This window comes from Dendrobates tinctorius, unplaced genomic scaffold, assembly GCF_039654945.1.
Source record: "Dendrobates tinctorius isolate UK_male_01 unplaced genomic scaffold, ASM3965494v1 ptg000019l, whole genome shotgun sequence".
NCBI lineage: Eukaryota > Metazoa > Chordata > Amphibia > Anura > Dendrobatidae > Dendrobates > Dendrobates tinctorius.
In genome coordinates, this window is record NW_027361687.1 from 79380815 (window position 1) to 79396803 (window position 15989).

General features: G+C 44.6%; 1 protein-coding gene across 1 annotated transcript; it reads left to right on the forward strand.

The window, feature by feature from the left end:
* The first annotated feature begins 13084 nt into the window (after positions 1-13084).
* LOC141082657 (olfactory receptor 12D1-like) lies at positions 13085-14017 on the forward strand. The gene has a single exon (XM_073566608.1). The coding sequence runs from the start codon at positions 13085-13087 to the stop codon at positions 14015-14017; it is 933 nt and encodes a 310-aa protein (XP_073422709.1).
* Positions 14018-15989: the final 1972 nt, after the last annotated feature.

The window sequence follows — 15989 nt, forward strand, 5'->3', positions numbered from 1 at the left end:
AGTCACGTGTCGCGGCAATTGTCGGCGGCTGCGCTGCGCTGAATGGCTGGCTCAGTCACCTGATCCTCCTCCCCTCTCTCTGCAGCGTCCGCGCTCATTCCGGCCAGCAACTGGCATCACGTGGCTGCATCAGAGTGACGCTGGCCACTCACACTCTGGCAGCGGTTCCTCTGTTCCCTCCCCTTCGTTGGTGTCCATAGACACAGCGGGGCCCGGCAACTGACAGCCCAGCCGACGCCGTGTATCACAGGAGGAAGAAGAACTCTCTGGTGCCTGGTGGACAGTGTTGCAGCAGCAGCACTGCCTGTTCCTCACCTCTCCGAACTTGGGGGTAAGTTGCAGCAGGGTGGGGCGGAGGTATGTCATGACTGACTCATGTGGATGTGGGGAAAAACACTCTTTGTTATACATGTATTGTAGCCCTATGTTGATTGCTCATTAAATATTATAAACTGAATGTATATTTCCTGCCTATTGATGATTACCCTCTAAGAGTACACTGCATAACATCTTGGCCTCCATCCTTGATCGTCGGCACACGTGTTTTAGCCCTTAGTTGCCTACCACATCTTTCTCTCACCTACTTTATGTGGATGTGGGGGGCATGGGGGGGTGGGCAGGGGGGGGCCTTGGTCAAGAGGGGTGCCGGGTGCCCAGACTTTTGGAAGAGCCTCGGACCAGTGAGCAGTGCACTGCACGCATTATGTAACGTAACCCATTCAGGTCTTCGCATCACGTCCCCTATGGCCAGGTTCACGTTGGGCGATTTTGTGCATATTGGCCGTAGGCCTACAGCTTATGTGCAACGTCTTTTTAGGCCATGTCCACACGTGGCGGAATAGTGGCGGGTTTTCCGTACGGACCCGGAGCAAACTAAGTGCTGCGGTCCGTACGGCTGTCAATTCCTGCACGGGGACCGCAGCGCTCAGCTAGCTGTATTTATGCATGATGGTTTCAAACTGCACAGGTGAGAGATCCTTTTCAAAACTTAAACGAATTAAAAATGAGTTGAGGAGTCAAATGGGACAAGACAGACTCAATCATCTCTCTTTAATGAGCATTGAACAAGAGCTTTTGAAGAGTCTAGACCTCTCAGAAATCATCAACGACTTTAGCACCAAAAAATCTCGCCGAAAAAGTCTGTGAGCAGTTTATGATCTTCAGTGTCAAAAAAAATCCGAGTTTCTAGTCCATTAAGAAATTGTTGCCTGTGCTCATTGCACTTTTCCTGTTAGGCTACCACCCACACAGATATACAGTACATCTGTATAGATAATTATGTTGAATTATTGTTTAATATTATGTTTACATGTTCTTATTTGCACTTACATGTGGTACGGTGAATGTAGCCTTATGTTTACCTTGTATGAAGAAATACAGGCCAGTATATACCACATTATATATTTTGACTGTTGATGTTGAGGAATATTTAATATTATTTATATTGTTTGACCATACAATACAATTTCTTGAGAGAAAAAAGTAATTTTTCTTTGTTTTTATGGTCTAATAAATGTTACAATTTGTATACCTAAAAATCAGCATATGCAGTGTTTTTGTGAGAAGAGCCACAACATTTTGACAGAAAATGTTTTCCTGGGAAGGGGGGTACTAGGGCCCAGGTTTTATGAACAGCCCCAGGCCCATGGTCCACTTAATCCGCCACTGCTCGCTACTGTGTCTGTGGGGTTCAGTAATGCCAGCTGTTCCCCTGCTGTGTAGACGGCAAAGTCTCCTGCTGCCTCCACATGCCAACCCTATCAGGCCTCAGCCTGCTCTATGCCTCTTCCTGGGCTCCAACGCCAGTTGGTTTTCAGAAGTGCCGTCTTCGCAGAGAAACACACACTAGCTCCTGTGTTAGTGGGGTTCAGTAATGCCAGCTGTTCCCCTGCTGTGTAGACAGCAAAGTCTCCTGCTGCCTCCACATGCCAGCACCATCAGGCCTGTTAAGGGCTGGCGGAACACACCAAATAATAAGATGGTGTTTAGGTGCGTTCGCAGCCCGAGGTCCACCGTGCAGAGGTGTTAACTGCTGCTCGGTAATGGCGGACGCGATATGGCGGTGCAATAACGGCACACACAGGGTTATCCTCACCCAAGGTGTACCGAGGCGAGCTCTTATGACTTAGAGCCGCACTACCGCAAATAATAGCTGCCGTAGCCTGTTTTCGCTCACAGAGCTCAGCAGAGTAAGCGCTAGCGTAACGTCACAGAAATCAGCCCTTAGACAGCAGGACTGAAGTCCCTCTAGACCGCTAGCGCCCGGCACCGCGACTGCGATACCAACAGGGATCAAATAAATGGTGTGTGCAAGTGTGCAGACGGCTGGTATGCACTGTGGCCTACAGGCTAGCCACTAGCAGGCGCTGACTCAGACTCTAAACCCTAACAACAGACGTATCAAAGGGTAGGGGTTTCATAATGAGTCAGTCACCAGATACATGCATCCATCATCATACACACCAAACTATTTGAGTCTATCTTAGCGCATGGCCGAGCGGCCATGCAAACCTTTTATAGCCGTAGGCGTCCGTGATCCTCCTTGCTTCTCGGATGGGCCAATCCGAACACGAGCAGGACCTGAGCACATGACCTTTGATCTCCAATGGGAGATCACTCCACAGGCATGCTCAGTGGCCCGACATGAGGACTTAGTCCCTGGAGGATCTTGCTGCTGAGCAGCATGCATTGCCAAAGCTGAACCAGGGGTGGCAGCAGCAAGCAAACCCACGGAGCTGGTCTGGACAGAGCGCCGGGACCGACGAGTTTGCTGAGCAAGCTCCTCTGCGGCTGGCAAGGAATGGGAGACCGTCGGAGGCAAGGCTCGGGATTCCCGCTGTGCAGCGCCGGAAATCCGACGCCTAACATTGCCTCAGCCTTCTTCATGCCTCATCCTGGGCTCCAACAACGCCAGTTGGTGTTCAGAAGTGCCGTCTTCACAGAGAAAAACACACTCGCTACTGTGTCTGTGGGGTTCAGTAATGCCAGCTGTTCCCCTGCTGTGTAGACGGCAAAGTCTCCTGCTGCCTCCACATGCCAACCCTATCAGGCCTCAGCCTGCTCTATGCCTCTTCCTGGGCTCCAACAGCCCCAGTTGGTGTTCAGAAGTGCCGTCTTCGCAGAGAAACACACACTAGCTCCGGTGTTAGTGGGGTTTAGTAATGCCAGCTGTTCCCCTGCTGTGTAGATGGCAACGTCTCCTGCTGCCTCCACATGCCAACCCTATCAGGCCTCAGCCTGCTCCATGCCTCTTCCTGGGCTCCAACAACGCCAGTTGGTGTTCAGAAGTGCCGTCTTCGCAGAGAAACACACACTAGCTCCTGTGTTAGTGGGGTTCAGTAATGCCAGCTGTTCCCCTGCTGTGTAGACGGCAAAGTCTACTGCTGCCTCCACATGCAAACTACTACAGATTTGTAACTGTGCTCAACCTAGGCCTCTGGCTCCACTGTCTCTAGTATTTCCCCTGGCCAACAACCCTGCCAGTTACAGCTCTGAAGTGGCGTCTGCACAATCCACACCTGTTCCTGAGTTACTGTGGCTCAGTCCCGTCAGTTGATCCCCCGATGTGTGTCCGGCAAGGTCTCCTGCTCTGTCCACATTCACATTACTAGTAGTGTGAATGAGGACTGAGCAGGAGAGCTTGCCAGACACACATCAGGGGATCAACAGACGGGACTGAGCCACAGTTACACAGGAACAAGTGTGGATTGTGCAGACGCCGCTTCAGAGCTGTAACTGGCGGGGTTGTTGGCCAGGGGAAATACTAGAGACAGTGGAGCCGGAGTCCATAGTGGAGCACGGTTACAATCAGTAGTAGTCTACAACCTCTATAAAACCAGCTGCAAGTTGTCCTCCGCCTGCTGCATGCTTCATCCTGGGCTACAACACAGCCAGTTGTAGCCTGGAAGTGCCGACCGCACAGATATAAACACTCGCTCCTGTGTCTGTGGGGTTCACTAACACCAGCTGTTCCCCTGCTGTGTGGATGGCAAAGTCTCCTGCTGCCTCCAAACTCACACTGCAACGCTTTTTCTCCTTGCTCCAAGTAGGCCTCAGGCTGATCGGAGCATTGATCCTGGGCTACAACACAGCCAGTTGTAGCCTGGAAGTGCCGTCCACACAGATAGAAACACTCACTCCTGTGTCTGTGGGGTTCAGTAACGCCAGCTGCTCCCCTGCTGTGCGGATGGCAAAGTCTACTGCTGCCTTCAACATCACACTACTACTGACTTTTAACCGTGGTCCACTTAGGCCTCTGGCTGTACTGTCTCTAGTATTTCCCCTGGCCTCCAACCTCACCAGTCGCTGCGCTGATGTGCCGTCTGCACAATCCACACTTGTTCCTGTGTTACTGGGGCTCAGTCACATCAGTTGATCCCCTGATGGGTGTTCAGCAATGTCTCCTGCTCTGTCCCCATTCCCATTAATAGTTGTGGGAATGTGGACAGAGCAGGACACCTTGCCGGACACACATCAGGGGATCAACTGACGTGACTGAGCCCCAGTAACTCAGGAACAAGTGTGGATTGTGCAGACAACACTGCAGAGCAGCAACTGGCATGGTTGGAGGCCAGGGGAAATACTAGAGACAGTAGAGCCAGAAGCCAAAGTGGAGCACGGTTACAATCAGTAGTTGTGTACAACCAATATAAAACTCGCTCCAAGTTGGCCTCAGCCTGCTGCATGATTGACCCCTGGGCTTCAACATCGCATGTTGCTGCTCAGAAGTGTGTTTGCCACGGGTGCTCCCTCCTGCCCAGCCGGGTTCCAGCACCGTCAGCTGTTTCTCGGCAGAGCCTTTGGCCTAGGTGCGTCCTTCTTGGTATCCGAGTTCCAGCAACGTCTGCTGGTCCTTGGTAGTGCTTTTTAGCACAAGTAACTCCTGCTTAAAAACCGTGTTCCAGCACCGTCAGCTGGTCCACGGTTGTGCCATTGGCTCTTGTTCATTCTGCTTCCCCTCCGGGTTCCAGCACCGTCAGCTGGTTCTCGGCAGTGTCTTTGGCACGGGTACTCCCTCCTGCCCAGCCTGGTTCCAGCACGCCTGCTGTTTCCGGGTAGTGTCAACGTCACTTTGCCACTGATACGTTGTCCTGTCATGTTGCGGTCGGGTTAGCCGAGTTTATGGTGCCTGCAGTTTCGGTGCTTCCTATGTGGGCTGCGGGTTCTGGTATCAAAGGCTGGTTCCATAGTGCCAATAGGAAAAGCACCCCCTGTAGGGCTGTGGGTTTCAGTAACTGCGGCCTGCTCGCGGACGCGACACTTTGTTAATCATGGGTACCTTCTGCTACCCATCCGGGTTCCAGCAACGTCAGCTGGTTCCCGGCAGAGCCTTTGGCCTAGGTGCCTCCTTGTCGGTATCTGAGTTCCACCAACATCTGCTGGTCCTTGGTAGTGCTTTGGAGCACAGGTACCTCCTGCTTAGTAACCGTGTTCCAGCACCGTCAGCTGGTCCACGGTTATGCTATTGGCTCTTGTTCCTTCTACTGCCCCTCCGGTTCCAGCACCATCAGCTGGTCCTCGCTAGTTTCATTTGCTCTTGCAGCTTATGCTACCCATCCGGGTTCCTGCGCTGTCAGCTGGTTCTCGGCAGTGCCTTTGGCCTAGGTGCCTCCTTGTCGGTATCCGAGTTCCACCAACGTCTGCTGGTCCTTGGTAGTGCTTTGGAGCACAGGTACCTCCTGCTTAGTAACCGTGTTCCAGCACCGTCAGCTGGTCCACGGTTGTGCCATTGGCTCTTGTTCATTCTGCTGCCACTCTGGGTTCCAGTACCATCAGCTGGTTCTCGCCAGTTCCTCAGCCTTCTTGTAACTTCTGCTACTTTTCAAAGTTCAAGCTTGTGGAAATGGTTTTTGATTCTCACTCTGGATCTCCCTGACAATGACCCTGAAGATGACGACCCTGAAGACCACACAGAAGAATACCTAAAAGATGACCCTGAAGAAGATGACCAAGAGGACAAAGAACAGGAAGACAACCACCAAGATGCAGAACAACAAGAGACAGAAGACCAAGAAGCATAAAAACCAAAAGCAGAAGAACATTAAGCATAAGACTAAAAATCTGAGCAAATGAGATTATCAAATTTATAAGCAGAAGAAGACTAAGCAGTGTATGGGGGTGAGTCCGTTCCTCCTCGTGGTGCCCCTGGAAAAGGCCTGCTGCTGCAGGCCAAACTGAACGCGGACAAATCCTGTTGTAAATCTTTTGTGACAGGCTAAACGGAAGGTGTAACCTTCAAGCTTTTATAGATAACAACTACAGGGAAGAAGAAGAAGATACTGCTGCTGCTGCTGAGGATGATGAAGGAGAAAGTGTGGGAGAAGTAAAAAAGAAGGTGAAGAGCATGGAAGTAGTGAAACATACATATCTGACAAAAAATTAAAGACTTTAACATAGTCAATATCTTCGTAACTACGAACGTTTAAAAAAAAAAAAAATTCCTGCTATTCCATTTGATTTGGCAAAACCTCTATGGCTTTAATGTCTCCTACACCTCCCACAATACATTCTACATTATTATTTGTTGTTTTTCTTCATGTAGAATTAACCGACAGGGAAAGAAAGGGTTTTTTTTAATTCCGATATTTCTGTTCCATTGACTTGAATGGGACTTCCGGGATCGGAATCGGCGATACCCGATACTTTTTTTAAATCGGCCGATCCATTCCGATACTATATTTTTCAGTATCGGGTGGTATCACTCAACATTATACATCTGGCAGAGGTCTGGGAGAAACACTCAGTTAAGTATCATGGCAATCACCTGGGATAATGAACGCCTGGAGACAGCCAGCGCCTCCCAGTCTCAGACTGAATTATCGAGTTGTCAATCAACACACTGACAGCTGAGCACACCCCTGTACCAGATTGGATGGCTGAGCTGTCGATAATTATATCCCAGAGTGATGAATGAAAAACCCGGTCACAGGGGAGCGCGAAGGACACAGATGAGGAGGTTATTTATAACTTAATTTATTGTTATCCACAACGCGTTTCGACGGTGTATATCCATCTTCATCAGGTGGCAGTATACATAAAATGGGCAGGGAAAGGTATATAAAGGAACAACAACCAATGGGAGTTGGGAAGTAATTAGTCACAACACTTGATAGATTAAAAATGCAAATTGCAGGCACAATTTAAATATTAATGCAAATACCTGGAATGGTTTTTTATTGCATAGCCTTTCTAAACATTTTCTTTTAGTGCACCATAAGAGTCCCAGTTCATTAAAACTTACTATTATAGACCAGATACCAGACGATTTTCCTGACCGTTATAGTAATCTAATAAAAAGAGAGAGTTTCTGGATTTTTAAACTTGGCACGTTGGTACCTGAGGGGCTAAATCTTACTATTGAAAAAGTTACCTAATGTTTGAATTTATGCTTTCTCCTTACCTTTCCCTCTGTTAAGTCTTTTATCTTGATTTTAGGTTTTCTTATTTGTATTTTAAATGGTGCATGTATTTTTTTATATATATTTTTTTATCCTTTTTCAGGTATTTGCATTAATATTTAAATTGTGCCTGCAGTTTGCATTTTTAATCAAGTGATGTGACTAATTACTTCCCAACTCCCATTGGTTGTTGTTCCTTTATATACCTTTTCCTGCCAATTTTATATATACTGCACCTGATGAAGATGGATATACACCGTTGAAACGCGTTGTGGATAACAATAAATTAAGTTATAAATAACCTCCTCATCTGTGTCCTTCGTACTCCCCTGTGACCGGGTTTTTCATTCATCACTCTGTCTACTCCTCTCCCGAGTTACTCGACTGGAGCTGCAGTGGACCTCCCTCAATTGGCCGCCTGCCTGGCGCTCCATCTAGACCCTCCTTTCTGACTTTGCCTGATAACTATATCCCAGACAAATTGAGGGTTGGAACCGTGACACTAAAGCAGAGAGCTGACTAAACTGCCAATTACTCTGAACAGGAGGCACATGGATGAAACCATGGCACACTCTGAGCCTGATTGGATGGCTAAACTTACGCTCAAGACATTGACATCTTATCACACCACGATATCTTTAACGGGGTCTTCCAATCTCGAGTACCTCTTTCAGTACCACCCCGTGTTTCCAGAGGTCCACTCTGCTTTGGCTGGAGTCTGAATGAAGGACGCTGGCTGGAATTCCTTGGTTACATGGGCGCATATAAAAGATCACTGCTTCTCCACGTATTTCCAGTCTGACAACACTTTACTCACAGGACACAGAATATATCACACAGATACAGAGGGCAGGCCAATAGAAAAGCGGCAGGCCAGGCATACATTACAATAGCCGCAGGTGGACGGAGCCTGCCGATATTTACTGTGGGAATTACAAAGGTGGGGGGGAGCGGGGAGGACAAAAGGGGAATATCGTGTCCCCTCTGCCCAGGGCGCAGCCTGTGGGCTGATGCATTAGGGACATGCATCTCCCATGGAACCTATTATCTATAATAATAAATGCCCTAAGCAGCTTCCGGTTGTAACAACTTCCGTCCAGTTGTAACCGGTGACGTCACCGCACACCTCTTTCCATGTTAACCCTCAACACACCACTCCTCCTCAACACACACACTCCTCTCACCTTTCACAATCTCCACTCACGTCCACTCACTCTTTCACTCCACATACGACCCTTTCTCTCACTCCGTCTCTCATACTCACGCCGTCATCGCCGCTGATCCACGATCCCCGACATCCTCTTCCGCCGGCGCCATCCTGGATCCAGACGTCCTCCACGCCGGCGACATGTTCTTGCGGCGACGCCATTTTGGAACGGCAAAATCCCGCGATAGTCAATAGTCAATCCTGCGAGATTTCGCCGACGCCATTTTGGATCCCAACGGCATCCATGCCGGCGACATGTTCCTGCGGCGATGCTATTTTGGATCGGCGAAATCCCGCGATACTCAAGATGGCGTCGCCGCAAGAACATGTCGCTGGCGAGGACGACTTCGGGATCCAAAATGGCGTCGGCGAAAACTCGCGAGATTTCGCCGATGCCATTTTGGATCCCGACGTCGTCCACGCCGGCGACGTTCTTCCGGCGACGCCATCTTGAGTATTGCGGGATTTCACGATACTCAAGATGGCGTCGCCGCAAGAACATGTCGCCGGCGTGGACAACGTCTGGATCCAGGATGGCGCCGGTGGAAGAAGATGTCGGGGATCGTGGAGCAGCGGCGATGACGGCGTGAGTATGAGAGACGGAGTGAGAGAAGGGGTCGTATGTGGAGTGAAAGAGTGAGTGGAGATGGTGAAAGGTGAGAGGAGTGTGTGTGTTGAGGGTTAACATGGCAAGAGGTGTGATGCTATCACATCCTGCCGATGCGATAGCATCGGGCCATAATCTAGTACATACATATAACTGCACAATATATTCTGGGTGCTGAGTGGTTCCGTAACAGTATCCAATTGGACAGCTGAGCTGTCAATCACATTCCTGACATTTCAGCACTCCCTTGTTCTAGATTGGATGGCAGAACTGTCATTCACTTTCCCAGAAACACTGATAGGAGGAATTGTGACACTGGCTCAGCCATTGTTTTAGGTCACATTCTTAAAAGAGGGCTTTTCGTACCCATTCATGATAAAAACTGTAGGCTCTAAAAGTCAAGTAAAGCTCTTTATAGAGCAACACCTAACATAACAAAGAATGAGAAATTAGTTATTAACCTTCTGTAGCACTGAATTTCACCTTGCTCTGTTGTGTTTAAAATGCAACATCACCAAATGCTGGCAGCATCCACAATGGGGCTTGTTGCTTGTAACTCCATCATTGGATATACTTGGGCAATTTGCTAACAACAATATAAACTGGATAGTCAAGAAGATGGACGCATTTATTCCAGTCCAAAATAACTAAATGAACTTGGTAGTCAATAAAATATCGTTTTTATCTTTATTCAAGAAAGGGTAACAATGGATGCCTTCATTATGCATTGGCTATAATAAAATGGGTTGATCACCAATGAGGGCATAATAAGGCGAAGTCCAAGAGTTCCAGTGCCTTGTGAAAGTATTCGGCCCCCTGGAACTTTTCAACCTTTTCCCACATATTATGCTTCAAACATAAAGATACCAAATGTAAATTTTTGGTGAAGAATCAACAAGTGGAACACAATTGTGAAGTTGATCGAAATTTATTGGTTATTTGAAATTTTTTGGGAAATTCGAAAATTGAAAAGTGGGGTGTGCAATATTATTCGGCCCCTTTACTTACAGTGCAGCAAACTCACTCCAGAAGTTCATTGTGGATCTCTGAATGATCCAATGTTGTCCTAAATGACTAATGATGATAAATATAATCCACCTGTGTGTAATCAAGTCTCCGTATAAATGCACCTGCTCTGTTATAGTCTCAGGGTTCTGTTTGAAGCACAGAGAGCATCATGAAGACCAAGGAACACAACAGGCAGGTCCGTGATACTGTTGTGGAGAAGTTTAAAGCTGGATTTGGATTTGGACAAAATGATTTCCAAAACTTTAAACATCCCAAGGAGCACTGTGCAAGCGATCATATTGAAATGGAAGGAGTATCATACCACTGCAAATCTACCAAGACCCGGCCGTCCCTCTAAACTTTCATCTCAAACAAGGAGAAACCTGATCAGAGATGCAGCCAAGAAGAACATGATCACTCTGGATGAGGTGCAGAGATCTACAGCTGAGGTGGGACAGTCTGTCCATAGGACAACAATCAGACATACACTGCACAAAACTTGCCTTTATGGAAGTGGCAAGAAGAAAGCCATTTCTCAAAGATATCCATAAAAAGTGTTGTTTAAAGTTTGCAACAAGCCACCTGGGAGACACACCAAACATGTGGAAGAAGGTGCTCTGGTCAGATGAAACCAAAATCGAACTTTTTGGCAACAATGCCAAATGATATGTTTGGCGTAAACGTAACACAGCTCATCACCCTGAACACACCATCCCCACTGTCAAACATGGTGGTGACAGCATCATGGTTTGGGCCTGCTTTTCTTCATCAGGGACAGGGAAGATGGTTAAAATTGATGGGAAGATTGATGGAGCCAAATGCAGGACCATTCTTGAAGAAAACCTGTTGGAGTCTGCAAAAGACCTGAGACTGGGACGGAGATTTGTCTTCCAACAAGACAATGATCCCAAACAAAGCAAAATCTACAATGGAATGGTTCACAAATAAATGTATCCAGGTGTTAGAATGGCCAAGTCAAAGTCCAGACCTGAATCCAATCAAGAATCTGTGGAAAGAGCTGAAAACTGCTGTTCACAAACGATCTCCATCAAACCTCACTGAGCTTGAGCTGTTTCCAAGGAAGAATGGGCAAGAATTTCAGTCTCTCGATGTACAAAACTGATAGAGACATACCCCAAGCGACTTGCAGCTGTAATCGCAGCAAAAGGTGGCACAACAAAGTATTAAGTTAAAGGGGCTGAATAATATTGCACGCCCGACTTTTCAGTTTTTGAATTTCCACAAAAATTTAAAATAACCAATAAATTTCATTCAACTTCACAATTGTGTTCCACTTGTTGTTTCTTCAAAAATTTATATTTGGTATCTTTATGTTTGAAGCATGATATGTGGCAAAAGGTTGAAAAGTTCCAGGGGGCTGAATACTTTCGCAAGGCACTGTATTTCACTGGTGGATCCCTATTCAAGGAAACATATGATGTGGTCCAGTGTTCAAAAAGTCCTCATGGACCAGTTTGCTTTTCTTGTAACTATCATATTCTATATTTTTTATTTTGCCAATGTTTTTATGGCAATATCTGAAATATGAATTGTGTATGGTTTATGAACTCTTGTGATGAGTAGCTAATTATTTTGCTTTGAGGGAATGCAGCACATTCCTCCTGATAATAGTATTCCCAAAGATCCCTATTAATTTTCAAATCAAGCTATATAAATCACTATATATGGCAGTTTCCTCAGAAATCATGTCTGAGTGCGATAAGAGAGATTCTCACTGTCATTGCATCTTATTCTCATGTGTTTCTTATATGCAATATTTTGAAGATTATCAGGATCTTGAGGCATGGAATATGCACCATGCGATTAATTTGTATGGATAGATTTTTCAGAAGCCTATAGGTATGGTGCAGTACAATTTGGTTGCAGTGTAATTTTGTACTTTTTATGCCTTTTGATATTGTTTTTATGTAATACATTGAAATCAGGAGTTTTTCTTGTGATGAGGAAGATCCCCACTTTGCTGTGGCTCTTCATTTGGGATAATATAAGGGGGTCTTAAGATGTCATTCAGGTAAAAGAGGGTACCTAAAAGAAACAGGAATCGATTCTGTATAGCCAGGTGCTTGTAATATGCTCTTTAGCTTGTAGGTAAATGTTCACACAACTTTTCTGAGTTAGAGAGCCAGCTGATGTTGGGGAAGGTTGCGTTTGGGTCTAGTGTTTTTTTTCTTAAACGAGTTATTAAATCTTTGAAGGGAAAAATGCATCACAATTGGATGTGCAAGGCAAGAGTAACTGAGTGACCAATTTGTCCATTAAAATTAGCTGACAGCCACTCAATGAAATGCCAGTCAATTCTACGAGTTCACTAATGACCCAAGAATGATGTTTCATAATTGCTTGATGATTTTTTTTCACATTTTCATCAGTTCAAGTCATTGAAAGATATGTGAAACAAAATTTATCATCAATTGACATTCCTTTAGGAAATGGATCCTTTTTATTTTGGGTAATGCGATGCTTGTGTTTAAAGAAAAATTATCAATTGTTCCTGTTTTTAAGGAAGAGATGACATTGGATGCCTGAAAATTCAGACTTGTATCGTCTATCTTCCAGACATCTGTTAAAGTTATCTTCTCGTAGACCCTAGTTTGGAGCTTTGAATTTATGTTCTGTTTTAACTCTAAGTTAAAACAGCCTTACTGGGTTCATTGGGGAAAACAAGGGCTTATATGAGTGTTTTTTTTATTTTTTAATAGAAATTTGAATAATATCAGATTTTCAAATTAAAGGATTCAACTGTTGGAATAACTTTTAACTTTAACTTAAAAATAAATAAATTTCAATACTTAAAATCTATTAACATAAAATATTTTTTTTTAGCTGTGTGTTAATATTGAACTGATGGCATGGTGGAATGGAACATCATTGAACGTGTTTATCTTGACCAGTATAACCGACCTTCCTTGGCTTCAAAAGTTCCTATTTGCTTTAGTCCTGTTCTTTTTTAGTATTGATGTATTTGGAAACCTTCTTATTATATATCTAGTGATCCAGGATGTTTGTCTACATTCCCCAATGTATTTTCTATTGGCCAACCTTTCTTTTGTGGATATTTGCTTTTCATCTATTACAGTCCCGAAGATGATGTTTGGATTCTTCATAGAGAACATCATTACTCTAGAAGGCTGTGTTGCTCAGATGTATTTTTTTCATTTCTTGGGGTGCACGGAAGGAACTTTGCTTGCATTCATGGGTTATGACCGATATGTTGCCATTTGTCAACCGCTACGATACAAGACCTTAATGCGCAAATCTGTGTGTATTCAGTTGGTGGTAAGTTCTTGGGTCATTGGCCTCACCACCTCACTCGTTCATGCAATAATGACATCGTATCTTCCTTTCTGTGACTCAAACAAGATCAGACACTTTTTTTGTGATGTGAAACCGGTGATAAAGTTGGCTTGTGCAGACATTCACTTGAATGAAGCCTTACTGACCAATGTACTTGGTTTTCTTAGCACCAGCACCTTTATCCTTACTATAATATCCTATGTCTATATCATAATTAATCTTATGAAAATACGCTCATCGCAAGGAAGGTCAAAAGCCTTCTCAACATGTTCCTCTCACCTGACAGTGGTCCTACTGTTTTATGGTACTGCTATGTCCACCTATCTGGGCCCTTCCTCAAAGGATTCAATAGAAAAAGACAGGATAGCAGCTGTATTGTTCACTGTTATTACCCCAGCAATGAATCCTATTATATACACTTTAAGAAATGAAGGAGTTAGGAAATCATTGAAAAAGTTCATCAAGAGTCAAATTTTTAAATGAGTACATTTACTGTAAGTATAATGATGGCAGTTGATTCTAAGCTCAATAACCTTTTAAATATATCTCAATCATTGAATGTATCAGCTGTATTTTAATTTCATCCCTTCCTGACATTGGATATACTGGTATGACCAATGTAGGGTCCTCATTTTTTACACAGGCTGAGGAGCTGAACCTGCATCATTACACAGCCAGCATCTACCTCAGACAATTGCAGTTTCATGTAAATAAATGTAAAAAAAAAAGTTTTAAAAAATATAACAAAAAAATTCACATCACTCTTTTTTTCCCATTAAAAATAAAGAAATAATAAAACCTAATCTAAACAAATATATGCGTCCATAAAAGTCTGTGTCAAAATATAAAATTATTTAACCAAATTGGTAATGGCTGTAAAGAGAAAATAAAATTAAAATTGAGAGATTTTTTGTCTTCACAACCCTGCAATAACTGCCATACTTAAAGATCAAAATGTCTTTTCTAAGTAAAAATTATATCAATAAAAACATCAGCTTGCCACACAACTCTATTGACATAAAATGAACCTATGAAGCCGTGAACAATAATATGAAGGGGGGAAAAAAAGACCATTGACAACTATTTCTAAGTAATAAACAACTTTATGAAACGAACAATTGTTGTAAAATAATTGAAAACAAAAAGATGTCAATACTTAGAACAGAAATTAAAAACTTGCCTGAGTGTGCATCCAGGGTTGTTTCATATAACACAAAGTAAATGGCTGCTCACTCTCCCCAGTCCCACATTCTCGCTGCCTCGGGGTTATCTTTGATATTGATCTCTCTTTCAAACCACATATCCAAGCCCTTTCCATTTCCTGCCGACTTCAACTCAAAAATATTTCACGGATCCGTACATTCCTCAACCAAGGATCTGCAAAAACCCTAGTCCATGCCATCATCTCCCACCTTGACTACTGCAACCTCCTGCTCTGTGCCTCCCCTCTAACACTCTCGCATCCCTTCAATCTATTCTAAACTCTGCTGCCCGACTAATCCACCTGTCCCCCCCTATTCCCCGGCCTCTCCCCTCTGTCAATCTTTGCACTGGCTCCTCATTACCCAAAGACTCCAGTTCAAAACCCTAACCATGACATACAAAGCAATCCACAACCTGTGTCCTCCATACATCTGTGACCTCGTCTCCCGGTACTTCCCTTTAAGCAACTTCCAATCCTCACAAGATCTCCTTCTCTACTCCCCTCTTATCTCCTCTTCCCACAATTGCATACAAGATTTCTCCCGCGCATCCCCCCTACTCTGGAACTCTCTACCACAACATATTAGACTCTCAACTGCCATTGAAACCTTTCAAAAGAACCTGAAGACCTACCTCTTCCAACAAGCCTACCACCTGCAGTAACCGCTGATCAACCAAGCCATTGTATGAGTAGATCTACCCTCACCTACTGTATCCTCACCCATCCCTTGCAGATTGTGAGCCCTCGTGGGCAGGGTCCTCTCTCCTCCTGTACCAGTCATGACTTGTATTGTTTAAGACTACTGTAATTGTTTGTATTATGTATACCCCTCCTCACATGTAAAGCGCCATGGAATAAATGGCGCTATAATAAATAGTAACAATAATATAACAACCAGCAACAGATTATTATAATAACACCAAAAAAAAATCTGCATGTGTTTGGTGTACAAACCAAGAAGCTTTGCTGAAATGCGTGTCAAGGAGTACAGTGGCGTGGTCTGTGTCCAGAGTAATATACATCTTTGTGCCTTTATTTTCCTATGTGGTTTCTTGCATGGTCTCATTGCCACATGCAAATGCTGTTACATATTGGTTTGATGCTTTTTGTTTTATTGACTTACCATTGAGCGTTATTTTATGGATAGCCATTGAAGTACCTACCCATTGTTCAATCAGCATTTACGAATTTTAAGGATTCCAACATTATTCTTCATTGTTATGCTCCACTATATTATGCTGGGGTTTGCAG